The sequence below is a fragment of the Chiloscyllium punctatum genome, chromosome 44 (assembly GCF_047496795.1).
Source record: "Chiloscyllium punctatum isolate Juve2018m chromosome 44, sChiPun1.3, whole genome shotgun sequence".
Classification (NCBI taxonomy): domain Eukaryota; kingdom Metazoa; phylum Chordata; class Chondrichthyes; order Orectolobiformes; family Hemiscylliidae; genus Chiloscyllium; species Chiloscyllium punctatum.
In genome coordinates this window covers 37,682,171-37,708,322 of record NC_092782.1, presented here as the reverse complement: position 1 = coordinate 37,708,322, position 26,152 = coordinate 37,682,171, and the positions used below count along the sequence as shown (strand labels likewise).

Below are 26,152 nucleotides of genomic sequence, written 5' to 3'. Positions count from 1 at the left end.
TAATGCCATCTTTGTTTACAATCTCAGTTTCAAGTCAATTGCCCTTAATGAATTTTCAATTTTCCATTTCAACAATTCTTCTGTCCTCTGAATGGAATTGTTAATTTAGTTTAAATGTTTGCTAAATTGTGACTTGTGTTAGCTCATATCCGCAAGGGAACCTGAATGAGTTGGACAGTAGAATAATGGCTTCTTTTTTGCCATTTTCCCCTTTTTCTTTGACTGAATATTGATATTGAAAAAGCTCATTATACCACAGTATCAGAGCAAATGCAAGAATACGAAATTCAAGCGATCACAACAATTCATACTACAGGAAAAAATGTTGCTTGATCACAATCTCTATTCAATTAGGAGAAAGTGAGGATTGGAGATCAGAGTCGAGAGTGTGGTGCTGGAAAAGCACAACAGGTCAGACAGCATCTGAGGACCAGGAGAATCAATGTTTTGGGCATAAGCCCTTCATCAGGAATGAGGCTTGTGAGCCAAGGGGTAGAGAGCTAAATGGGATGGGGGTGGGGCGGGGTGGGTGGGTAAGGTAGCTGAGAATGCAATAGATAGATGAAGGTGGGGGTAATGGTGAGAGGTCAGAGAGGTATCCGTTCCACCCACCTCTCTGACCTCTCACCATTACCCACACCTTCATCTGTCTATTGCATTCTCAGCTACCTTCCCCCCGCCCCCCTGCCCCACCCCCATCCCATTTAGCTCTCTACCCCCTTGGCTCACAAGCCTCATTCCTGATGAAGGGCTTATGCCCAAAATGTTGATTCTCCTGCTCCTCGGATGCTGCCTGACCTGCTGTGCTTTTCCAGCACCACACTCTCGACACAGTCTGTATTCAACAACTCTACGATTACAAAGCCCAAAATGCCCTCCATTAAGATGTGATCCTATGATTGGGCAGCAATTGCTGGACAATCATGACTGCACCAATTGCTACATTAACAACCACTTATATACACAGTTTGTGTGAAAAGGACATTGTAATTGTTGCACTTTACTACAAAATTCAAAAGATAATGCAAATTTTGCTTAGTGAGACTTGATCAAGGACATTTAGAGCTAAGCTTTTGCAACTAGGGCAGTCTCTGGTATTATGCTCACCAAGACATGAAGAGAGACCCTAGTTTTTTATATTTTGAAAGTAATGCCTTCCTTTAACTTTTAAAATGGACTCTTGCTGGATTTAAAATGGCTGTTATCAAACACAGAATTGTGCAGTGGTTGTTTCTAGAAATTTCAAACAACTACTAAGACAAAAGCTAACTCATCTCTGAGGATATTTGCAACTCCCATTTGTATGAACATTTTAGTCAAACCTAGACAAAGGAGCAACTAAGCAGTTCTAAACGAAGAACAAGACTGAAATGGATTACAGCTAGGGTTGTGTAGCAGCCCCATAGTTACCTTTTACAACACACAATGGTTTTGACGAGAGACATCAAAACTACCTCGTTATGTTGAATGGAACCCTGTCACATTGCTGAAACCTTTAGCTTTTGAACAGCTTTCAGAATGAAGCTCTGAATCCTTCTCTGAGACTATTTTTAAAATCTGAACCAACAAGCAGCTCCCACTTCAGCTAAGACCTGCCTCTACTCTTGACCTCTATTTAAACACGATTTCCGGGAAGAATCCTGTATTTCCCCTGAAATGTGAAGTAATTCCTCATCTGTAGGAATCATGTTTTTACGTTTTCAACCTCATACAATTTGGAAGCCTAATTTTCAATACTATTTAATAACAATAGTTTGTATTTTAGCAACAATTAAGTAGAGTAAAACAATGCTGTCATTATAACGTACTGTATGAAATGACTTACTTTGAATAATGCCATGGAAGATTATGAAGATGAACAAGGGTGTAATTTAAAGATGCAAATTTTCAACATATTGTTCATTTATGATCTACAAGTTGGGCAAAGGGCACTCATTACACCCTTGTTCACAGACTTTCAATGGGATTTTTCACTTCAACCTGTGATGATCGAAGTTCATAAAACCACAACACTGTTAACAAGGAATTTAGCCTGGGACAAACAGCTGTGTATCTCTTGAACCAGGAAGTGAGAGAATACTTGTACATAAAGTGTGGGAAAGAAAGATGCAATTGAGAAAGAGATAATTAAAATCTAAAATAATGAAAATTACTCTTGTAAAAGATCATTTTAAGATCTTTTACAAGAGAGCAGATGAATGCAAAAGAACTGGCGGTCTGAAGTGCATCTACTTTAATGCAAGGAGTATAGTGTGTAAGGCAGATGAACTTAGGGCTTGGATTGGTGCCTGGGAGTATGACGCTATTGCAATCACAGAGACTTGGTTGACGGAAGGACATGATTGGCAACTAAATGTTCCAGGATATAGATGCTTCAGACAGGGCAGGGAGGGAAGTAAAAGGGGGGGGGGGGGGAGGAGTTGCATTGCTGGTCAGGGATGATGTCACGGCTGTGCTAAAGGAGGACACTATGGAGGGCTTGAACAGTGAGGCATTATGGTTAGAGCTGAGAAATAAAGAGGGTGCAGTTACATTGTTGGGGCTGTATTACAGGCCTCCCAAAAGTGAGCATGAGGTAGACGAGAAAAAAGGTACACAGATTATGCAAAGATGGTGAGGCAACAGGGTGGTGGTGATGGGAGATTTTAATTTTCCCAACATTGACTGAGATACACTTAGTGCCAGAGGTCTGGATGGGGCAAAATTTGTAAGAAGTATCCAGGAAAGTTTTCTAGAGCAGTATGTCAATAGTCCGATGAGGGAAGGGGCCATATGGGACATGGTGTTGGGGAATGAGCCAGGCCAGTTGGTAGAAATTGCAGTGGGGGTTTCTTTGGGAATAGTGACCACAATTCTGTAAGTTTTAGAATACTCGTAGACAAAGATGAGAGTGGCCCTTAAGGAAAAGTACTAAACTGGGCCAAGGCCAATTATATCAAAATTTGGCAGGAGCTTGGAGACGTGGACTGGGAGTAGCTATGTGAAGGAAAATCTACATTTGATATGTGGGAGGCTTTCAAAGATAGGTTGACAATAGTGCAGGATAGGCATGTTCCTTTGAAAACAAGGAATAGGAAAGGCAAGGTTCGTGAACCATGGATGACAGGAGACATTGTGCGACTAGCCAAGAGGAAAAGGGAAGCATACATCAGGTTTAGGCAGCTAAGAACAGAACGGGCCTTGGAGGAATATTGGGAAAGTAGGACCAACCTTAAACGGGGAATCAAGAAGGCTAAAAGGGGTCATGAAATAACTTTAGTGAGCAGAGTTAAAGAGAATCCCAAGGCCTTTTACTCTTATATAAGAAACAAAAGGGTAATTAGAGAAAGGGTTGTTCCACTAAAGGATAAGCAAGGAAGGCTGTGTGTCGAGCCTGAGAAAATGGGTGAGATTCTCAATGATTACTTTGCATCACTGAGGAGAGGGACATGATGAATGTTGAGATTAGAGATAGAAGTTTGATTACCTGGATCACGTTGACAAAAGGAGGGAAGATGTGTTGGGTAGGCTAATAGATATTAAGGTGGACAAATCCCCAGGGCCGGATGGATCTATCCCAGGTTGCTGAGGGAGGCGAGAGAAAATAGCTGGGGTCATGACAGATATCTTTGTAGCATCCTTAACTACAGGTGAGGTGCCAGAGGACTCGAGGGCTGCTCATGTTGTTAGTCCTATACAAGGGGAGTAGGGGTATTTCGGGTAACTATAGACTAGTGGTGGGAAAGTTGCTGGAGAATGTACTGAGGGATAAAATCTTTTTATATTTTGAAAAGAATGGGCTTATCAGTGATAGAGAACATGGTTTTGTGTGGGGGAGATCATGCCTTACCAACTTAATAGAGTTTTTTGAGGAAGTGACCAAGTTGATAGATGAAAGAAGGGCTATATGGACTTTAGTAAGGCATTTGATCAGGTTCCCCATGATAAACTAATGGAGAAAGTGAAGTCACATGGTGTGCAGGGTGTTCTAGCTAGGTAGATGAGGAACTAGTTGAGCAACAGGAGACAGAGAGCAGTAGTTGAAGGGAGTTTCTCAAAATGGAGAAAGGTGACCAGTGGTGTTCCACAGGGATCAGTGCTGGGGCCACTGTTGTTTGTGATGTACATAAGTGATCTGGAAGAGGGCATTGTTGGTCTGATCAGTAGGTTTGCAGATGACACAAAGATTGGTGGTGTAGCAGAATGCATAGGGGACTATCAAAGAATACAGGAGAATATGGATAGACTGGAGAGTTGGGCGGAGAAGGGGCAGATGGAGTTCAATCCAGGCAAATGTGAGATGATGCATTCTGGCAAGTCTAATTCTAGAGCAAACTATACTGTAAATGGAAGAGCCTTGGGAAAAGTTGATGAGCAGGGAGATCTGGGAGTTCAGGTCCACTATACCCTTAAGGTGGCTGCACAGGTGGATAGAGTGGCCAAGAAGGCATATGCTATGCTTGCCTTCATCGGATGGGGTATTGAACATAAGATCTGGCAGGCCATGTTAAAATTGTACAAGACTTTACTTTGGCCGTATTTAAAATAATGTGTACAGTTCTGGTTACCACACTACTAAAAAGATGTGGACACTTTGGAGAGGGTGCAGTGAAGGTTTATGAGGATGTTGCCTGGTATGGAAGGTGCTAGCTATGAAGAGAGGTTGAGTAGGTTAGGATTGTTTTCATTAGAAAAAAGGAGATTGAGGGGGACCTGATTGAGGTCAAAATCATGAAGGGTATCGACAGGGTAGATAGAGACAAGCTTTTTCCCAGGGTGAGGGATTCAATAATGAGAGGTCATGTGTTCAAGGTGAGAGGTGAAAACTTTAAGGGGGATACATGTGGAAAGTACTTTGGTACATGTCTGGAGCGTGTTGTCAGCAGACGTAGTAGGGGCAGCCAAAGTAGATTCATTTAAGGTGCATCTGGACAGATGCATGACGAGTTGGGGAGCAGAGAAATACAGATGCTTAAGAATTGGGCAATAGGTTTAGACAGTGGATTTGGATTGGCTCAAGCTTGGAGGGCCGAAGGGCCTGTTCCTGGGCTGTAAGTTTTCTTTGTTCTTCATTTTTAATGCCACATAGATAGGTTGGTAGCAATTAAGACCCATTGCATTTACAAACTGGAATAGACAAACCCTAACATTTTCTGCCATGCTTAATGGGTATCGTAAATGCCGTTTTCTTTCCTGTATTTTTAATTGTTGATTGAAATGAGAACAAAACTATTTTAAAAACCAAGGATTCTTGAAGGATTGCTACACTTTTTAAAGACAAACAACCTGACACTCATTGTAAATTGGGCTGTTCAAACAATTAGCGATGTCTACTTTGCAGATAAGCTGCAGCCAAAGGATATGAAATGAAAATTTGGCTAGCACCAAGTAGTGATTTGTCTGTAGACAAGTGAACAGTTATCAATTAGAATTATCTGCTTGCCAACAACTATGTGATTGGCTCTCAGTGGCTGAACAGCTTGGTTTTGTGAATATTTTGGAAGAGGTCATTGGACCTCAAGAGGAGAATAAACTGTTTTTGCTTTGTAGTAAAAAGCATCTCAAACCTGAAGATAACCACTTTGTTTCCCCTTTCCAGTTGCAGTAAGCTGAGACTTTTAATTGATAAGTGACATAATGTTGAATGGGAACCAGCCACCCTGGGCCAGGTGAAAGCATCTGGAGAGGGTAAACCAAGAAGCATAGGAATCACCTCAGTAAATCTTGGACAGCGACTAGTGCACTGTCTTCCCAGTCTTTCCTGCTGCCAAGAACATCCTTGTTGTTTTGTTTTACCCCATCTGTGTCAGTCTGCATGTGGGTGTGGAGGGGGCGTTTAAATTTTTAACTCGTAGAATTATAGGTTGTTGGCTCATAATTATTTAATTAAAAGTTCAAATCTATTTATTTGTAATTAATAGCCAGGTTCTTGTAATCTGGTCCGTGTTTCCCATTAAGCTAGATCTGAAAATCAGACAATTTAGGGAATTCTGCGTACTTGTCAAAACCTTTAATTTTTGTGATGACGCTGGAGATAGTGGGGCTTGATTTCCAATTACGTTACCAGTGAGGTATAACAGTAGTTATCATACAAGTTTACCTTGAGACCTGACTATTCCAACCCTGGCCAACCTTAACAATTATCTTCCTTATGCATCTGCACATAGTTTCTCCTCTCTGCCTTCTGTGTATCATCTTCATATCAGTCCATGAAGAACTACGACCATTCCATGGAAAGCTGGCAATTGCCTGACAGGCCCTTGGACTCCTCTAACCTCCATGTCATAGTCCAGGACCATTCCCTTGTGAACTCAAACTTCTACTAATCTTCCACTCACTCTGCTGTAACAGAAGTCAGTCAAAATCACCTCACCTGAAATTTGAAGAGATATTTTGAAATTCACTGCAGCCTGTGCTGGTAGATGTGTGAGTTGACAGAGGTGAAAAGATATCATCTGCTTCCAGGGGCACAGCCTCGCAGTCAAGGAGAAGTATTTTGACCAATCTTTCAAAAGATTCAAGCTTCTGCAGCATCAGTACTAGTAGTACTATTGAGCTGAAGGTTGTTACCTACACACCTACTTTATATTCAGATGGTTTTAGTGCTTTAATCCAGTTGAACAGTTGCTTGAACAGTTACTTTGCAAGATTCCTGCTGCAAGTTTACTGCCACTTTACAGATATATCAGATAGTGAATTATAAAGGAGAAAATGTTCAAAGTACTGTCTCATAAATTATGTCCTTTCCAGTTCCACAACAAGTATAATATTCTGCAGTATTTGTGCACATAGTCTCCATAAAGGTTTATAAAAGATGATTGACACTTTATTTAAATATAAAATGCTGCTTAATCTTGATGGTCTATTTGGTAAATGCACTACCATGCGATATACTAACTATAGCTATAAGTTCCTTGGCCAATCCATAGTCTTAATGGAGGAACATAACAGGTTCTGATATTCCCTATCATAAGGGAAAAAATTAGAGAATTTGAAACAGTAAGGACTGCGGATACTGAAAGTCAGAGTCAAAAGATATGAAGCTGGAAAAGCACAGCAGATCAGACAGCATCTGAGGAGCAGGTAAGTCAATATTTCAGGCTGAAACCCTTCATTACGAAATTAGTTTACCCACTAAGTACTGCTAATATGTATCTTGATATCACATAAGCCATAGCATCATTTATGATGTGTTTAAAATAGCATCATTTGTACAGAAAAATAAAAAATGCTGTGCTTTTTATTTCAGTCCATTTAGCAGATTTCATGCTAGCAGTGACACTTAAATATTACGCCTTGAAGCAATGGTAGAGTCTTAGTTGATTTTATATCTTCTGAATGCCTCTTGCATAAAATCCACACTGCAGTGAAACCAAAATGTTTGATTGCTGCAACAGAAGTGACTGAATCAAAAAGAAATTGCTGACTTACTCTCATTCTCCCATTTCTGATTGCTGGGCCATCTTCTGCTAAACGCAGCACATAGAGATCCATTTTGTACTCTCGTCCTCCACGAATACTAAATCCAAATCCTTTGGTACCTTTCTCCAGATCAACCGTAAAATAATCAAAATCCTGTATATAAACATAAAGTAAGAATAAACTATATTTAAACCCTGATACTCAATATGCTGTTTGAACAGTTTATTTAACCAAACAGTTCAGAATGTTCAGCCTGTATTGAAACAACAAAACTCTAAAATCAAAAGATTTAGTTCCTGACATTTAGAAATGTATCAGTGCAAGGATAATGGTTAGGTTAACTATAGGTCAACTCAGTATGATTATTACTTGTTATCTTATTCTGTACTCACCCTTAATCATGTCTATAATTTTTGTATTAATAGACTTACATGGTCAGCTCACACTCCTTGCAAGGATATAATAAAGCTAAACAAAAATTGTATCTCCTTTCCTCAAAAACTTTCAGGATATTTAAGTTACATGGTGAAACACTCATGCCATAAATCAGCTGAAGAGTTAGTTAAAGAGAATATCAACCATATAGGTGCTCTGTGGACTTATGTACAACTTTCACTCCATATAGTATATTGCACGTCAGGAGTTATAATTCATGAAGCAAGTGTGTGGCAGATATAATCAATGGTTAGTAGCAAATCATAAATACTATTTAAAATATTTTAGCAAATATTTGATTTTTCCAAATGTGGATATTGAACAATCCTTCACTTTTAATATTTTCTATTGACTACACATGCAAGAAGAACAATGTAACAAGTGCAGTAAAATTTCTAAAGGAAATATGACAAATCAAATGCTTCATTAATGTTAAAATATTTGCTTGATAATTTTGACAGCCTTCCATAAAAGCAAGAATTTTCAATCAGGTATTGAAGTAATAGATTTAAAATTTGCATGCAAAGCTCATAAATATCAGATTTTATTTCTGGTTTTATGATTCTGAGGAGAAAACAGTTGCAACTTAGTTCTCCTCAGAATCATAAAACCAGAAATAAAATCTGGTGACAAAGTTTTGACTCAAACATTTTATGTGATAAATGAATTTGGATTTCAGCAAGATTTAGAAATAAGTGAGCTATGAACCAGTATGAGAATAAACTTTATGATTGGTTCAGGAAAATCAAGAAGGGAAAGGTTAAAGCAATGTCTAATGCTTCTTTTGGGACACTCTGTCCTATCAGCAATAATTTTACATTACCTGATATCATTATATCTTTAAAGTAGGCATTATTCAATCATACATCAAATATGGTATTTACACATAACTGTATAAGACGTTATTGCATAAAAAAACTTTGCTGCTTTTATTTCTTTTTTAAAAATTGCATATTATTTTACATGCAGTTGTTTACTTATATCATTTTCTTAATTAGTTATGTTCAATGTCTCTTAATTCATCTCACATGTAATAATCAGTCATTACTATTAAGTCATGTGGCATTATCTGAAATTATTAATACTCAACTTTCATGAATAGTTAGCTATGCAGTGATGGTACTAATTACTCCAGTGTCACTTCTTTAAAAAAAGTCATTTTTGAGATTTGGAAGGGACTAGCATTCATTGCTCATTACGAATTGCCCTTTACAAGTTGACGATAAGTAGCCTTCACAAAATGGTACTGCATATTAACATATTTTATAAAATGTGATTACTTAATTCTGTTATCTCATTTCCAGGAAAATGGTTTTACTTCATTAAAAAATTTAAAAGTTAAAAAAAAAGGAAAACAATAGAACGATTGTTATTTCAGTGCACTGAAGATGTAAAAGAACAGGAAGATTTGGAACAGCACAGATATCATAGTAATCACTAACTTTCTTCATCCTTCAAATAAATCATCTTTGTCGCGTTTTGGCACAGCCTTTAAGTATTTTATCCAATGTGTAATTTACCTTTCCATTCATTTCCAACAAAGATGTGAGCAACAACCTATTGTCAATAGATGTGGAGCCAGAGAAGCACAGCAAATCAGACAGCGTCAGAATCCTGATGAAGGGTCACTGCCTGAAATGTCAACTTTCCTGTTCCTCTGATTCTGTCTGACTTGCTGTGCTTCTCCAGCTGCAAGTCTATTGACTCTGGTATTCAGCATCTGCAGTCCTTACTTTCTTCAAGTAACAACCTATTGGCAGTCTTTAACAATGAGCAACCACTTGGCAAGGCCCATGCCAGCCTGCCATGAGTCAAGTTCTCACACTGCAGCTTCCATGAGTTGGATCCATGGAGATGAAACTAACTCCGTGATATACATAAATTAGGTAGAAGATAACTTGTATTCAAAATCTTCTCTCATAGAGAAAATACAACATATTTGATCATTGATTTAGCAAACAATAACTTTTAGAACAGTTGGAATATTTTATTAGGGACACCCATTTGGGAGGAAGAGAAAATCTGAAGGCCATGCACCTGAGCTACTTTTATGACCAACTATATAGCAGCAGTATGAATGCTTAGTCACAAAAAGTGTAGCTCTTTCTCATAAGCAGAAAGGTATCTTCTATGGGGAGACTCCATGAAGGGATTGCAAATCAAAATCAAGTAACTTGGGCAAAAAGAAAAAATGAAGTGAATCTACTTATACCTGAAATTCACTTTCTTCACAGAGGCTACACTGTTTAATGTCTTATAAATTAAGTTCATGAACTATGGATACAACTAATATATATATAACTTCACATTCAGTGAGTTAGGAGATAGTGAACAGAACTAGCAGAAAGAATTGCCATCTCAAAGCCATGTCTCTAGTTCATGGTCTGTAATGAGCATCTATTTCTAGTATTTACAAATGTAAAGGGTTGAAAGTTAGTCAATCAGCATGTTCATTTACAGGCCATGTTGGAACTTGTTTTCTGACCTGTACTGTACACTTAGAGAAATCTGCATGCCGAGATCGTGACATCATTTTATGGGCTTTCCAATATAGTGAGTATGAGGAATAAAAATGATTTTCCAAAATTTTACATTCTCTTTTTAAATAATGCTGTACCTTGGGCATTTGTTTTCTGAAAATAACCACATTGTTAACAAAGTGACAGATTGACAAGTTCAGCTGAAAAAGTTGAAGGGCTGAACTTTGCCAAAAATTGGCTCAGTACTAACTTCTGGGTCCTTCATGGGTGGTTTGTCATAGCAAGTTCTAACAAGATATCCCTTACAGTCCTCCATTGTTCACCTCTTTTTGTTTGCACCACAGCCCTAGGGCATCTCATTTATCCTATCATGTGATCACCAATTGTGGAAGTGCTCACCACTGCTGGGATAATCTGAGAATCTTGGCTCTGGCCATTTAAAGGCCAACCATGCACCAGGTCAAGTGTGTCACCCAGGAGCTGTCCTTCTGGAGTGGGAGGGGGATGAAAAAGCAACACTGTTGGTGATATATAGCTGGCATGGGTGATACTTTATTCTAAATAAAGCTCACATTTGTAAATGTATTGTTATGTTACAGTCACCTGTCTGATCAACAGTCTTCATAACAGAGTTACAAGAATCAAGCTATGCATACTATACATCCTTAACACCGCAAAATGTTTGAACTCTGTCTAAAAAGTGTTGCTGTTTCCCAAACACCCAGCATAGTATAACATCTTCTCACTGTTCAACATGGGAGCTTTCCATGCTGGAAAACCTTCAAACAGTTGAAAACATTAACTTATATTGAACAATAACAAAAGTGAAGAAAACAGAAACTAACAAAAAGGTTATATTTGTTTTAGGAAAATGAACTGGGAACTCTTGCCTTTTTAGCAACAACAAATTTAAAATCATTGAATGATGACTACATCTAGCTCACAGCTACTGGAACTGGCTGTCAATTAAGTCCCATCTGACTTATTGTGCCCAACCTTATACTGCTCTGCCATGCTGAACATGATGTTACTCTAACATAATTCCCTCATCTTCCTCCTCAGAAGACCACTGCTGCTGTCCCAGCTCTTCAATATCCATCAAATCCCCTCTGTCTGTGCCATTTGTGCAGAGCACAGCATGCTAGAGTTATGTAGCAAACTTTGTTTGGACTGTACTTCAAGGCACCCCAAGACTTATCCAAACATCATAACCTTATCCTCAGAGGCTCATTATCTGGTCAAGATTACCCTGGTCAAAAAAATGGACCTCATCACATCCACATTCATCGCATCCATGTCAGGGGGTTGTGTTAACTGAGTGTTCAACCATGGTTACAGCAGGTTGCCCTAGTCTCCCAGAGCCTTAAAATAAAACAGGAACATGAAAATTATTGAGGACACAGGTTCCAGATACATGGTGCAGACTTAAGATGAGGTACCAATTGTAACAGATTACTTGTACATTGAAGGAATGAATCATACTTTTGTTGAAGAAGTAAGCTGTTATGAAATAGTGCTGTCAATGTAATATGTATACAATGTATAACACCCTTTGCCTGGGGGAGGGTAGCTACATGGATAAATCCTTTTGCCTGGGCTACAGCACTGAGCTTATCATTATGAGGAACTGAGATGAAGTGGTGTGATCTGGCACAAATTATATCAGTAACAACCTTGAAACATTTGTGGGTTGAGAATTAAGAGATGACACAAAGGTACCAAGTGAATCCTTTTAAGTATCCAGTTACATAAAAATTTTGTGTAGGTGACAGCCAGGATAGAAGGGCCACCCATTCCTTCAGGATATAAGCATGCTCCAACACATCTGGCACATCTGCATGTTGCCTCCAATCCCCACAATTGACTCCCCAACTTCCTTACCACAGCAGTGGCCAATGATAACTCCTTTTGACCTCTAATGAGCAGACACCCAGGAATGATCATGGCCCACTTGCTCACTGAAATGGACAGCCCCAAGTGATGAGTCACTAAGCACCTGATAGAGTTCTCCACAGCTCTCCGACTTACTGTGAATTCTTGGACTGACTTAACGGAATCTTTACGAGTTACCATGGCCATTTCTTGGTGAAATAGAACCTCTGATCCTTAACACCCCAAGTATTCAACTAATCACAGTTAGTCTGGACTGAGATCAGACGCTACACTTGACTGCGATGGATGCCTAACTGACACCAGACCTCTTCGACTTGACCAAGATCTACTCCCCTTAGATTTAGAGACATAGCCATTAGCCATTATTGTTTGCCATATAGGCAGCTGACATTGTTGTGGCACTGTGTTGTACAATATGTTCACCCCTTAGATTGATCGCTGCTGACAATGAGGATGTGCTATCTCGCTTTGTATTCGCACCCAATGGCAAGGCAACACAGAAATAATGTGAATCTGTAACTTCTGAATGAGGTGACAAAAAGGGAACAAAAAAATGCAAGTCAAGGCAAGATGTGGCAGAGAAGGCTGAGAGCATTCACCCAGGTCCAGTCCATGAGATGGGTGCTTGAGCCTCCATGCAAAGTGGATTAGCGGCAGCATTATAAAGAAAGATGGTGATGTACTCCAAACTGCAGAACTGTAGAGGATTCTCAGTGAGTCAGAGGTGTGTCGTGAAGATGCGAGAAGGCTGGTGAACATCCAATATCAACCACCATGGGTGGGGATGCAGATGGTTGCTGCTCAGTGTGTGTAACTTGAAATGATGGGGGCTCAGAGAATCCAAGTACGTGGTCTGACTTCTTTGTCAGGAATTGTTGTGATATAGTTTTCTCTGGGAGAAAAGGAAAATGCACATAAAGGTGCTGAGATTAGGTACTAATGACATGTTAATGCACACAAACAGGCCTATTTGCATTCTCTAGCAACATGTGTTTCTTGCCATGCATATCTTGGTTGCAAAGATGTGACAATGTTATTTTGACATCAAGAATGTCATTTTTTTCTAGTTGTACTTTGTTAACTGACTTACTACTGCTCATGTTGTTCAGGGGTTGAGAAAATTCAACCCAAAATTACAATTGCTGGAAATCTGGAATTAAAATAGAAGTAACTACAAACATACAGATGAATTGCTGGCATATGAAACTAGCTACGTTGGAATGACATTTTGATTGTAGATTTTTAATAATAGATTTACAGGTTATCATATCTTTTCACCTGTTATAGGCTTACAGCAGTTCTGGTTTCATTTTAACTGACACTACATAGCTCTGTTCTTGAGCTTTTTGAAAATATAAGAGAGAGAAAATACTTTGCGTAGTGTAAAATAGATGTATCAAATTAGCCACCCATTATGCACCTTATCTGATTTCCCTTTCCATTAAAGTCAATTAAAAAGTTGAAAATTGGGCTGGATATATAATTGACAGTGTATTCTATTTCACCCATTGTATGTTGCTGCCAAAACGTACAAATACTCCTAAGCCTAAATATTACATTTACATTTACTAGTTTGCTGTGGCATGCATTAGGAAATCAGGGAACTGTGCACAATGCTTGAGCTGACCGCAGGTATTTAATTGTTTAGATTAACTACATGTTTTGCTCTATTCCTCTATGATGAAACCAAGGATCTAATTTGCCTTTTGAACATTATCAATTCAACCAGCCACATTCAAAGTTTTCAGTATATAAACCCCTAACTATTCCTGTACCTGTACTATTTTTAAAATTGTACTTTTTAGTGAGGACCGCTGATGCTGGAGAGTCAGAATTGAAAAGCTTATGGTGCTAGAAAGCACAGGAGGCCTGAAGTGGAAGACTTGACGTTTCAGGCACGACCCCTTCATCAGCAATGTGTGTGGGGAGGGTGGGGTTTGAAGAGGCTAAGATCTACATAGGAGGGTGGGGGTGGGGTTGGGGAGAAGGTAGCTGGGAGGGCGATAGGTAGATGCAAATGGGGGGTGATTGTGATATGTCAGTGGGAAGGGTGGAGCAGATAGGTGGGAAGGAATATGAACAGGTGGGACAGGTTAAGAGGGTAGTGCTGAGTTGAAGGGTTGGATCTGGGATGAGGTGGGGATGGGGGAGATTTAGAAACTAGTGAAGTCAATGTTGATGTTGTGTGGTTGAAGGGTCCCAAGGCAGAAGATGAGATGTTCTTCTTCCAGTCGTAGGGTGACTTGGAGTCCCACTTCCCAAGGACATGCAAGTCCGGGCCTCCTCCACCGCCGAATCCAAGCCAACCGACAATTGGATGAAGAATGCTTTATCTTCTGCCTTGGGATCTTTTAACCACACTGCATCAACATCAACTTCACTCGTTTCCAAATCTCCCCTACTCCACCTCAACCCAGATCCAAGCCTCCAATTTGGCACCACCTTCTTGATCTGTCTTACCTGCCCATCTTCCTTCCCACCTATCTGCTCCACCCTCCCCACTGACCTGTCATAATCACCCCCAACTGTATCTACCTCTCACCCTCCCAGTTACCTTTCCCCCAGTCCCAGCCTCCTATTTATCTCTCAGCCCCCTTCCCTTCCCCACATCCCTGATAAAGGGCTCATGCCCGAAACATCGACTCTCCTGCTCCTCAGATGCTGCCTGACCAGCTGTGTTTTTCCAGCCACACCTTTTGACTCTACCTCTTCGTGATGTCTAGTTGTGTATTTCACCTGATGCAACATGCTTGTGTCATCTCTCATAAAATAAGAACCACATATAGGTAATATGGTATTGAAAAATCCAGAATGATAATCATTACAGTTCATTAATATATACAAATATTTCATTCACAGCCTGATGTCTGGGCTAAAATTATACCTATTTAGTTACAAACTATCGCATGTTTTAATTAGTGTCATGCTTCAAGTAGCTCCAGTTAAGATAGAGTATATGTCATATGTTGGTACAATGATGGCAACATGAGTATGTTGCTTAATATTGACAATTAATTGTGTGACATAATACAAAATGTAATTTAAATCTTCATTCTAAAATTTTTCACTTCATCAAATTGCATGAAATTTCATGTCATTTACCCAATTTATTAATGCTTTCCTGAAGTCTACTTATGTTTTCCTTATCACTTGATTGTTTCAAGTTTCTGTAACTTTTAAATGATGCTCCTATACTCAAGTTCAGGTTATTATTATATCATCTACTATAACATTAAGCACATCTTACTATGTATTACAAATTATGCTGTATTGTGGCACTCAGATTCTTCATGAAGACAACTAATGTGAGTAATGATGGAAAAGAAAGGTCAATGGATCATAATATTTGAGGTTTCGTACCTGTGGCTGTCTGTAATCAGACACTCCATACTGTCTATTGTCAGAAGGTGGCTGCCTGTAATCTATGAGAGGCTGCTGTCTGTAGTCTAGAGATGGTGGCTGTCGATAATCTGACGTCGGAGCTTGTCTGAACTCTGAAAATGGTGGTTGCCTAATGTCTGGTTTGACATCCTGTCTTGCTTTTACTTCTGACCTGTAACTAGATTTTAAAAAAAATTGAATAAAATCATTAATATGAGTTATTTTGCAAAAGTTTTAAAAGAAAATTAGTTTTCATTAGTTACATGAATAATTAAACATGAAAGTAAAAAAGAAACTTAAATAAAAATCTCAGTGAATTGCAGAGCATTATTAGCAGAGGTTTGCAAACAAGTATCTGTTTGATCCCTTGCCTTTGGAATAGTTAGGGGAATTTGTTAGATAGTTTTGAAATATGTAATTCTATGATTAAAAGGAATTATTTTCTATTTCATTCCATTCCATGTGAACTCTGCCTGAAACAGATTGGCTCCACATGTGTTGATGCTTCATCCTGAGCTAGCTTTCTGGTAATTTTGGCCAATGGTGCTTTGCCAATGCCTTCCACTCAGGACAAAAAGGCAGATTCCAAGACTGCCTCAGCCAGAATGGAATCAAACCCTCAGTGTTGGCATTATTTTGAACTAACGAAGCAGCCAAACAAGTTAACCAATCCCCTATTAAAAGGAATACTACAAGTAAAATTCTTTATTCAGACATTAAATCATTATTTGAATGCACTTATTTACACAAATGCTGTGTATAACAGTTAAGATAAAATGAATTAACTTCCCTGAACATGAAAATTACAATAGTATAAACTTGGCTCTTGTATTAATTCTTCTACTCTCCTCCTTCTACTTGGAGAGTGTGTCCTGCCTTTCTGCTAGATGGCAGTCTTCTTCATCAAACATATATATTAGACATTGCAGGCAGTACCAAAACCTCACTTATTTTAAAATTTTAAAGGCTGTTATCTCCAGCACTTGAAATAAGTAAGGTTTCTTGTTTGTTATTTGCACAAATACCTTTAATCTGATGCCCATCTGTTTCTTCAAATGCATACGAAAGGTTCTATGGCATGATTTGAAAAGTAGGTGAATACTTCCTGGGTCATGGCCAATATTTGATTCCCCCACCATTAAACAGATTAACCAGTCATAGTTAACTTGGTGTCAGCAACATTCTGTGTTTATCTATATAGAATATGGTAGCATTATAGTTAAGACTAGGACTTGTCCATATTTCTACTCTCTAGACTTTTAATGGTAGCCACCTGTTCTTGGTTCACATGTTACTTATGAGATTTATAACATTATCGTATTTTGGAACTGTAGACATTTTCTAATCAATCTGTTCAGAGAGGTTAAGACATACTCTAGATGTAGCTGGGACTTGAATTCCGGCCACCTCCCCAAGGGTAGGGGCACAAGCGCTGTCCCATAAGACACTTTTTTATGGGACCGTACATTTAAATTTAATGTAAATGATGAGTCATATGACCTGTTTTGCAGATTGCTTAACTGTAAGCCTTGCTGGTGTAATGTTTAGGCACCAAAGGAAGGCTTATATTGTTCTAAGGTACAGAATATTAACACTTAGATACAATGGCACCTGCCCCTGAATATACTGAGTGAATCCCAAGGAATTATTTAATTGGAAGGATGCTAGAGCTATTTTTAAAAATAGGGCTTGACTCCAGTGTTGCAGTATCCCATTCCAGGTGCTCACACGTTGTACATGTGATCTGGGTAGCTCAATTGAATTTTCTAGCACTCTGAAAATCTCATGGAGGGTGGTCAGTTTCTCTATGGCTTGTGGTTCACAGATGTCAGAAAGATTTGGACTCAGGAACCTTTTGAAAACTATCTTCACATGTCTTCATATTCCCCATTCCTCTTGATGTCAATTCAATATCAGCTCATGCCTCCTGACCACCCATATGGCCCTTTGTTGCCCTCATGGCAACTCAAGATCTTTCCAAGGCTATTTCTTGAGCATAAACTGTGAACAGAACTATGGAATCATTTCATAACAATAGCATGTGTGGAACTACTTAGAAAAGAACTCCTAATCATAATGTTTTATAATTTAAAACAAATTTCAAAAAGAATTTCAATGCGTCAATCAAACAGAACATTAAAGTATCAATAACAAAAGCTTTAACTACTTCACATCTCTTAATATTGTGCAATTCCACACTGAGGCAATGATGAATGGGATAACAGAAAAATAACTTATTATCACCATATAAGTATATTAATCAAGCAAAGTCAACAGTTGTCTCATACTGTGTAATCAACAACCTGTTTGCAAATCCTTGGCATTTAAAAGAATTCATGAGAGGAGGAAGTTCCAAGAACATCCTGTCTTCAGTGATGGCGGAATCCAGCATAAATGCAAAAGATAAGTCTGAAGCAACCACCTTTATCCTAAAGCATTGAGTTTATCTATTTAGCTCTTCTTCTCAGGTCCCGAGTATCACAGCCAAGTTGGTTCACTCCATATGATATTATGCGATGTTATGCATTCTCAGTCCAACAAACAGTGTCTAACAACATTCTGCAACAATGCTCCAGATTGATGCTCCTGAATTTTCACAACTCTCATCAAACTGTTCCAGTTTAATTACAATAGTGATGTGACAATGCCGCTCTTTTAACAAGGTTATGCTGTCCTTGGCCTTTTTTGTTCAGAGAGATTGTAAAAGCAGAGATTCTGAAAGGTCTGGCTTTGAAAGATTCTACGGGCAATTTGACTATAACTAACAGATACTGCCTTAGGCAAAAGTCTTTCAAGTTTTTTAAAAAAAAACACTTAAACAATGAAAGGGGAGTGACCAGTTCTCCCAGCTCAGCTTTTCTCTGGCTTGGTTTGGTTTTAGTAAGCAGTCATTGTGAACCTGCTGGACCCAAGGAAGCAAGTCCATGTTGATCCTCCCTCGTTCTCTCCTGTAGGAACCTGTGTTTGATTTTTCTTTTTGGACCAAGGGATGTTTATGTGGATTGTTGCAAGTATTTAGAACAACATCATTAAGTTGGGATAATCTGTTGGGTTTTGGATAGTTTGAGTTATTCTGTATTCTGTTCTCTTTTGTTTATATTTCATCTGGTAATCTTGTAAATAAATTTGGTTTTGTTTAAAACTAAGTAGTTTGACCAGCTGCATCACTCCTGAAATATCCACTTCACACCTGCTTAAAACAACTAGCAAAGTTATAGTCTGTACTACTTTCTTGAAATGTTTTGAGGTTGGGTGGGGGGGTCTGTCCTGGTCCATAACAGTGGAATTTACTCAACAAAGTGGAAATTTTCCAGGTATGTTATCTTTACATAAAGCAGGACAAATGCAATTTGTTAACTATCACTCACAATTACTACACTCAATAATCTGTATAGTGATTGAAGGTGTCAATATCTGAGGTATATTTGGAATGCTTTTGATTTCCTCTCAGAATGTGGGCATGGCTCCAAGTTATTTGAGAAGGTGTGGTGGTAGATCTTCTCTTTGAGCTGCTTTAATCCTTCTGATGATAATATTAATGTGGTAAAGAACTGAGAAATTTTTAGCAAGCAATGGTGAACAAACAGTGATGCATGTCTGAGTCAGGATGGTAAGCACTTTAGAAGAAACTTAGAAAGGAGAGTGTTCCCTCATTATTGTTGCTCCTATTATTTTTGGTGGCAGAGCTTGCAGGATTCCGAAAGTAATCTTGGTGAATTGCTGTAGTGTGCCTTTTGAATTGTATATACCACCACAATGTATTGGTGGTGGAAGGGTTGACTTTGAGCCTAGAAAGTCACAGTTAACTCAATACATTGATCTGCAGACTTGTCCTCCATCATTCAGGTGTATATGCTACTATTGGAAGGAACTCTGTCCAATTCTTCTTAAAGGTGACTTATCAGTCTTTGATGCCACTCTTCAGTTCACTCCAATAGCAGCCCACTGCTGACAATTCCCTTTTTTATTTCTGAGATATTATCCCAACCAAAGGGAAGCAGTCATAAAAATGCATATACATTGATTGCTGATATGTAATTTGTGATGAATAGCCTATAATTTATTTACATCTACAAATATAATTTCTGGACATTGGATTTCATATTAGAACTATATAGCTGTTGGTTGCTTTTATGAAGATTTTTCTTGAAACACAAACATGGTCAGAGTGTTCTCCCACAACAGTAATTAAGTTCAACACTTCTCATAAAGCAGGTGACCGAGATCCCTGTGGTTTTAATGGAAATATGTCTATACTGCAAGATTTAAGACAGATAGAGTAAAAACATATAGCTATGTTGTCAGAAGAATTTAGATTAGATTAGATTAGATTACTTACAGTGTGGAAACAGGCCCTTCGGCCCAACAAGTCCACACCGCGCCCGCCGAAGCGTAACCCACCCATACCCCTACATCTACATCTACCCCTGACCTAACACTACAGGCAATTTAGCATGGCCAATTCATCTGACCTGCACATCTTTGGACTGTGGGAGGAAACCGGAGCACCCGGAGGAAACCCACGCAGACACGGGGAGAACGTGCAAACTCCACACAGTCAGTCGCCTGAGGCGGGAATTGAACCCGGGTCTCCGGCGCTGCGAGGCAGCAGTGCTAACCACTGTGCCACCGTGCCGCCCACAAATTTAGGATGAGCAAACTTTTTAAAATAAATTCAGTTCAGCAGACATCAGGAATAAGTTTAGAAGTTGGTTTAGTTTCCTTCTTATGAAGAGTTCAGAGCATTTCAGGAGTCAAGTTACCTCAGCAAATGTGTATAGGTTGTAAAATCTTTAAACCAGAAGAGCTTTGTTCAAAATTTGAACTTTATTACAACTGAGAAAATTTAGGCAATCAGATTTGTTCCTGATACTAGATATGGAAAGGATTAATCAACTGTCTGCAATGACAATGGGAAAGAACTGGAGAGAGTCAGTGAATTAGAAACTTAAAGGATTTGATGTAGGAGTGTAATCTCTCTCGATTTGAATCCCTGTAAAGGATAGATCATGAAACAGGTAAAACTTTGTTTTGCAATGTGTTTTAAGATCTTTCTAACTGTCTTCTACATTTAGATAGCTTACTTTTTTTAAATAAAAAAACTTTTATTCTGTTGTAAATTGGTAGCCTCATGTGAATACATTTCAGTGGCTAAACATCACACTAAGTAATTAAACAATAAAACCATATGATCTATCAATCCTGGTTTTATTCTGGAATCTGGCTTGTACTTTAGTGCTGGAATCACAACAATTTTTTTAATTAAGCATCAATGAAAAGTTATCCTCTAATTACTCTAGCCAAGTCATTTAAAAGGAAATGGGTGCTTATTTAAAGACTGACAGCTGCTTCTGTGCTAAAAGATTCAAACACTTTACAATAAATTGGCATTTTCAGACATCTCATTACTAGTCTTACATATTATATAGCACTTTAAATATTTACATACATTTAATAAAAATGCTCCTAACGTTCACATAAATTTCAATTTGACAACCTGCTGCTTTAAAATTAGCTTAGTCATGACTGGGAAGGGGGAGAAAGAAAATGTCTAAAAACATTGAAAGTGGGACAGCTCTCCTTACCTGCCATTATGTCCATGTTGCTGAAGAGGAGGTGGTTGTGCAGCAGGGCTATGTTGTGCTATAGGACTTTGCTGTGGTGTAGAACTCTTTTGTGCCATTGGACTATGCTGCTGTGCCAGAGGACTTTGCTTATCTGAGCCTGGTGCTGAAGCAGGACTGCTCATGTCTGTGAAAGGTGCAAAAATTAAAAAAAAACTGTTCCACAGTAGACTTTGTTGATTTTTGTTTTCTGCCAACATGTTTTAAGTCAAAACTCCTCCTTCTCAAAATATGTCTTTGATTTAAACAGATTTGCAAAGTAGGGACTTACCCTCTTGAGGAACAATGCGCAGAGTCACACTAAGGCCTGCATCCTTGATTAGCTTCACAATTTCTGCATGAGGCATGTTAATGATGGACTGCCCATTCACTGCTAGGATGCGGTCGCCAACCTTGAGTTTTCCACAACGATCTGCTGGGCTCCCCTCAATAATCCGTCCAATTTTGTGAGGCACTGTCAATAATTTGGAATTTCCATGAAAGCAATTAATAGAAATGTTGGACAGGTTCACCATGAAGAGTGAGAGGTGAAGAACAAACATCAGAGTGATGCCAAAAGCCTGTTCAATATACCGATTATGCAAAAAAAAGACAGATAACTGAATGTATGTTCAAAGAATACTGCCACACGCGATAGTACTGTGTTTGGCATTAGGAGCAAGTGAGGACGGCAGGTGCTGGAGATCAGAGTGGAGAGTATGGTACTGGAAAAGCACAGCAGGTCAGGCAACATCAGAGGAGCAGGAGAATCAACGTTTCAGGCGTAAGCCTGACGTCCTTGATGAAAGGCTTATGCCCAAAACGTCGATTCTCCTGCTCATTCCTGATGAAGGGCTTATTCCCGAAACGTTGACTCTCCTGCTCTTTGGATGCTGCCTGACCTGTTGTGCTTTTCCAGCACCACTCTCTTGACTGTGTGGCATTAGTAATTTATTTGGCCAGATTGATGTACACAGGGTCCAAACTGAACCTTTTTTGCCAATTTTGTGTAAAATGGCCAAAAATGGGGGTGACCAAAAACAGGCATATGTAAATGAAAGACTAAATATTTGTTTCAGATTTCCTGACTGAAATTGGTATTTATTCACTGGGAATACGTTGGGCCCACTTTGCTCAGAAATCTTCTGTCTCTGTTGTAGCCTAAGTATTCATCAAAAATGCCTAAAAGTGTGTTTCAAAGTACAGATTTCTCACTGTCTTTAACTGAAAACATACTTTTGGCACAGTATTACAGCATTCAGCAGGCAATTATTTGCAATAATATAGGACTAGCAATCTCCAAATTCAGTTAGAAGCACAATCCTTCATTATTTAACATAATTTATCATTGCAGTTCAGAAATTCTGAATATTGCTGAAGCACTATAACTTAGTTCTATCATATCATATATACCAATAGAAAACTATTGCAATAATTTCAAAATTGCTGATGCAGTCTGCAGAAAGTTGACAAATCAGGAACAGCCCTGCCATGGGTTAACAAACAGTTACAAAAGCTTTGTTACTTAAGCTGTAGGTATACTAAAAATATTTTCCTTATTCTAGTAGTAAAGCAATGGGTCAAATAAATCTTTGAAGGGAAGATCTAGTGAAATAATAAAATAGGAAGTACAATTCAAATGGATTTGGTTGAAGACATGCACTGAAGAAATTTTCGAATGTTTGTATTAAAAATAATCAAATCTAGTTTAATTTTATCCACTTTTTCTTCATACATTATTCTTAAAAAGGAAAAGGAAAAGATAGGATTTTCAACAGACCAACCAGTCCATCACTTCCATAGGTAATTCAGCAATGTTGCCGCTAAATTCCATGGGTGTCTGTGTAGCAAGCTGGAAAGTAATATAGGTGCGCTTCATTGTACATGTGCATGCCATTGATGCCAAAGGGATTGTGCATTGAAAAAATTGATTGTATACTACAATTATTTTTTCACAGGGATATTACTCAACGGCCATTCTCCCACTTATAAGCTTCCATTATCCTGCCTTTAGTCAACTAATAGTGCACTTGATTTCACCTGGCACTTCTCCCTTTCCAACCTAATTCAACTGGCACTCCCTTCTACCCAAAGTTCAAGCTGACACTATTCCCGCATCGCAGATTTGAATCTGAAAATCTTCCCCAACCCTAATTCATGAAGGCAGTCTTATTTTTCAGTCTCAGTTAATGCTGCTATACTTCTAACTATACATTCTTGCAACTTTTCAAAGTTTGATCCCTGCATTCTCAATAATTTCCTTTTCTTTTATTGACAGTCATTTGTCTCCTCATTGCCATTTACTCCCTCAAACTCTGTCCCCAACACTGCCATCTATTCCCATTTCAATTGCACTGTAATTCCTTACTTTCATTGCCATCCATTTCCTCACTACACACTCCTTGAAATCCATTTATCCATGGTGCTATTTGACTGCTATATCTTTTACCCTTTCACTAGCACCTGTTCCCTTTTTTGCCACCTCGCTATCCCTGACTATTCTGTCCTGCTGCTATCTTGACTGCAGCAGAAAATGCATGGAACTGAGTACTACCGGCCTTGCATTGACACCATTCACTTTGACGGCAAGCATTGTGGCGTTTGCAAAATTTCAGCAGGAACTCCCTTTCTTGTGAAGCATTCCTTTTTCTGTTTGGGGAGGGGTGGCAAACCTTGATTTGATCTGGCAGTAGCTTTAAGGGGAGTGACAGATTCGCTGATACATCGACTAGGCCTCCAAATAGCTGACAATAATCAATGTACTGTCGATGGTTGGCATCACGGATTCTACATAAATTGAATTTACTTATTTCAAATGTTAATTCTGGAATATATAAAGAACACAAGAAATTGCAGGGGGAATAGGTGTGATCTTCTACATAAACTCCACTTTTCTGTTAGATCCTTATATTCATACTTTCCTTATTCTAGACTGACCCCAGTTTCTAGATTCCTATTTCTAGACTTTTCAATGAGCAGAAGCAACTAGAGTTGAATACGGAATGTACATTAGTGACTAATCATTTACTTGAATACACTGTCAACCATATATCAGCTCAAAGTGCCATACAATGAGCAATAGAAGAAGTCTTGACAGAGGAATATTAACTTACTTTTGAAAACGGATATGTTAGGACTGAAAGCCATCCAAATGACTTGCTTGATTAGTGAAGGTTGAATAATAATTATTCAGTATTTTTGCATAACTAAAGCTAATAAATCACAACACTGTAAATTCTGTATATGAGATTAGATACTCTACAGTATGGAAACAAGCCCTTCGGCTCAACAAGTCCACACTGACCTTCTGAAGAGTAACCCACCCAGACCCATTCCGCTATCCTATATTTACCCCTGACTAAAGCTCCCTACACTATGGGCAATTTAGCATGTCCAATTCACCTGACTAGCACATCTTTGGACTGTGGGAGAAAACTGGAGCACCCGGAGGAAACTCCCACGCAGACACAGGGAGAACGTGCAAACTCCACACAGTCGCCTGAGGCGTGAATCGAACCCGGGTCCCTAGTGGCGTGAGGCAGCACTGCTAACCATTGAGCCACTGTGAATTAAATGCTGCCCATGAAACCACTATTGTTAGTTAGTAAAAACCTATCTGGTTCACCACTGTCCTTAACGGAAGAAACATTTTACCTTTACTAGGCCTATGACTCCACATACACAGCAATGTAGTTGGCTCTTGACTGCCTGAAATGGCTTAGCAAGCCAATCAGTTGTATCAACTATTGGAATGAGAAAGATAATGAAACCAGACAGATCAGCTGGCATCGAATAAGGCATTGGAAATGACAATGGCAAACATAGCATGTTGTTGCCTACAAAGTCCTTCTTATCACCATATAGGAGGTAGTGCCCAAATTCGAGAGTTGGCTCATGAATTAGTGAAGCAACTGCTCAACACAGTCACACTCAGGGAATCATATCTCATACACAATGTTCCAGAAAACCCCATCACCATTCCTGGTTATCTCCAGACCCAGGACAGATCTGGCAGAGTTGATGGCACAGTGGTATACAGTTGGGAGGGAGTTGTTTTGGGAGTCATAGAGTCATACAGCATGGAAACAGACCCTTCGGTCCAACTCATTCAAGCCGACCATGTTCCCAAACTAAACTAGTCTCAACTGCCTGTGTTTGGCATATATCCCTCCAAACTCTCCTATTCATGTACTTATCCAAATGTTCTAACTGTACCTGAATTCACCACTTCCTCTGGCAATTCATTCTACATTTGAATTATTCTCTGTTTAGAAAAGTTGCCCCACATCATACCCATGTGATCTAACTTTATTAATTAGTCTACCATGCAGAACCTTGAAGTCTCATGGCATCACATGAAACATGTTCAAAAAAAAACTCTGTTGATTACAATGTACCTGCTCCCACTGATTAATCAATACTCTTCCATGTTGAGCATGATTTAGAGGAAGCGCTGAGGTGGCAAGGGCACAGATATATTTTGATGGGGGACTTCAACATCCACCTACAAAAGTGACTTGGCAGCACCAGTGCTGATTGAGTTGGTCAAGTCCTAAAGAACATTTCTGCTAGAAGGTGGTGAGACAACTAACGAGAGGAAAAGAAAACTTGATCTCATCTTCACCAAACTGCCTGCCCTAGATGCATCTGTCAGTTAGCATTAAGCCAGGGGAACAACCAGGTTCAATGAAGAGTCCAGGAGGGCATGCCATGAGCAGCACCAGGTACCCCTAAAAATGAAATGTCAGCCTAGTGAAGCTATGAAATAGGACTACTTACATGTCAATCAGCATAAGTAGCAAGTAATAAACAGAGCTAAGCAATTCCACAACTAACAGATCAGATCTAAGTCATGAATGGGACAATTAAACAAAACACTGGAGGACTTAGCTCCACAAGTACTCTCACCCTTAATGATGGTGAAGCCCAGAATAACAGGGCAAAACATAAGGCCAAGGC

General features: G+C 39.0%; 1 protein-coding gene across 18 annotated transcripts in view; it reads right to left on the bottom strand.

The window, feature by feature from the left end:
* Positions 1-26,152, bottom strand: part of magi2a (membrane associated guanylate kinase, WW and PDZ domain containing 2a) — a 685,460-nt gene that overhangs the window by 22,592 nt on the left and 636,716 nt on the right. For all 18 annotated transcript variants that reach the window (XM_072562648.1, XM_072562647.1, XM_072562643.1 and 15 more), the window contains 4 exons: positions 21,486-21,668; positions 21,176-21,341; positions 15,570-15,768; positions 7,411-7,554 (listed from right to left, as the gene is read on the bottom strand). In XM_072562648.1, the coding sequence (XP_072418749.1) occupies positions 7,411-7,554; positions 15,570-15,768; positions 21,176-21,341; positions 21,486-21,668 (692 nt within the window). The remainder of the gene's footprint in view (positions 1-7,410; positions 7,555-15,569; positions 15,769-21,175; positions 21,342-21,485; positions 21,669-26,152) is intronic.